This window comes from Protobothrops mucrosquamatus, unplaced genomic scaffold (genome assembly GCF_001527695.2).
Source record: "Protobothrops mucrosquamatus isolate PMUCROS unplaced genomic scaffold, P.Mucros_1.0 scaffold43203, whole genome shotgun sequence".
Taxonomy (NCBI): Eukaryota; Metazoa; Chordata; class Lepidosauria; order Squamata; family Viperidae; genus Protobothrops; species Protobothrops mucrosquamatus.
In genome coordinates, this window is record NW_015428933.1 from 136 (window position 1) to 1,196 (window position 1,061).

At 51.9% G+C, this 1,061-nt stretch overlaps 1 protein-coding gene across 1 annotated transcript; it reads right to left on the reverse strand.

The window, feature by feature from the left end:
- Positions 1 to 415: 415 nt before the first annotated feature.
- On the reverse strand, positions 416 to 731 carry LOC107302281 (HLA class II histocompatibility antigen, DRB1-4 beta chain-like; the record flags this gene model as incomplete). Its single annotated transcript, XM_015831380.1, has 1 exon — positions 416 to 731. A coding segment is annotated over exon 1 (316 nt), but the record flags the coding sequence as incomplete, so codon positions are not given.
- Between the last annotated feature and the right edge of the window lie 330 nt (positions 732 to 1,061).

Consider the following 1,061-nt stretch of genomic DNA (forward strand, 5'->3'; position numbering starts at 1 on the left):
TCCAGATCCCCACTTTGAGGGAGGTGAAGGGATTAGGAGTATCAATAAATATCAATAAATACCAGTGAGTAAATTTCATAGATCTGAGAGCAGAGAATACATGATAAGATAACCTTTATTGTCATTTTTTTACTGTGGGCACAACGGCACACATCAAAAATGAAATTTAGTTGCCCGCTCTCAAAGTGAAACACATACATGATACACCCTAAAAACATACTACATACAACATATGTATAGACCCACACCCCTACATATACATAACGAATAAATATTAAATACTGTCCATCTTGATTATATAAGGGAAGGAGGAAGCTTGAGAGGGGCAAATCTTTCTCCGGGAGAGTCCTAATAAATGAAATGAAAGGGGGGGTCCCTGCATTCCCCCCCATGGAACTTCCCCTCCCCCACTCACCTCTCCGGGCAACCACGGAATTGCTCTGGGAAACCTTGTAGTTGTATCGGCAGAAGGAATCCACTTTGGCCTTCCGGTACTGCAGCTTGTGCTTATCCCTGTTGAAATCCTCCGCATCCACCTTCCCCAACACCGTGATGGCCTCGTACTCCCCGCGGGCGCTGTCGAAGCGGAGATACTCCTGCCGGTCGTAGAAGTACCTGTCCAGGAACCGCACCCGCCGCGTCCCGTTGAGGAAGCGACACTCGTGCTTCGTCTGGTACAGGAAATGGGCTGCGGGGAGGAGGAGGAGGAAGGGTGTCAGGAGGGACTCCATGGCCCATGGTTCCCAGCCTCTCCTAGAGGAGGGACACAGGCCTGTCAGAGGAGGGGAGGGAAACCTGCCACAATGAGGCTACAGGAAGGCGCCCCCTGGAGGAAGGATGGGGAACTGTCGGTCCCAGCAGGATTCCCCCTTGGTGGGGGTCTGGAGGAGGAATGAAAATGAGGGAGGGAGGAGTTTCCTGAGGGACCCCCTCCTCCTCCCCAGGGTGGAAAAAGTCAGGCAGAAGTTCAGCTGGTCCAGCACTCAGCCTAACACTGTAGAAAGGAACGTTGGATCCCGGTGGGGCCTCTTTGCCCCCCAAAAGTGACAGGAAATATGGGG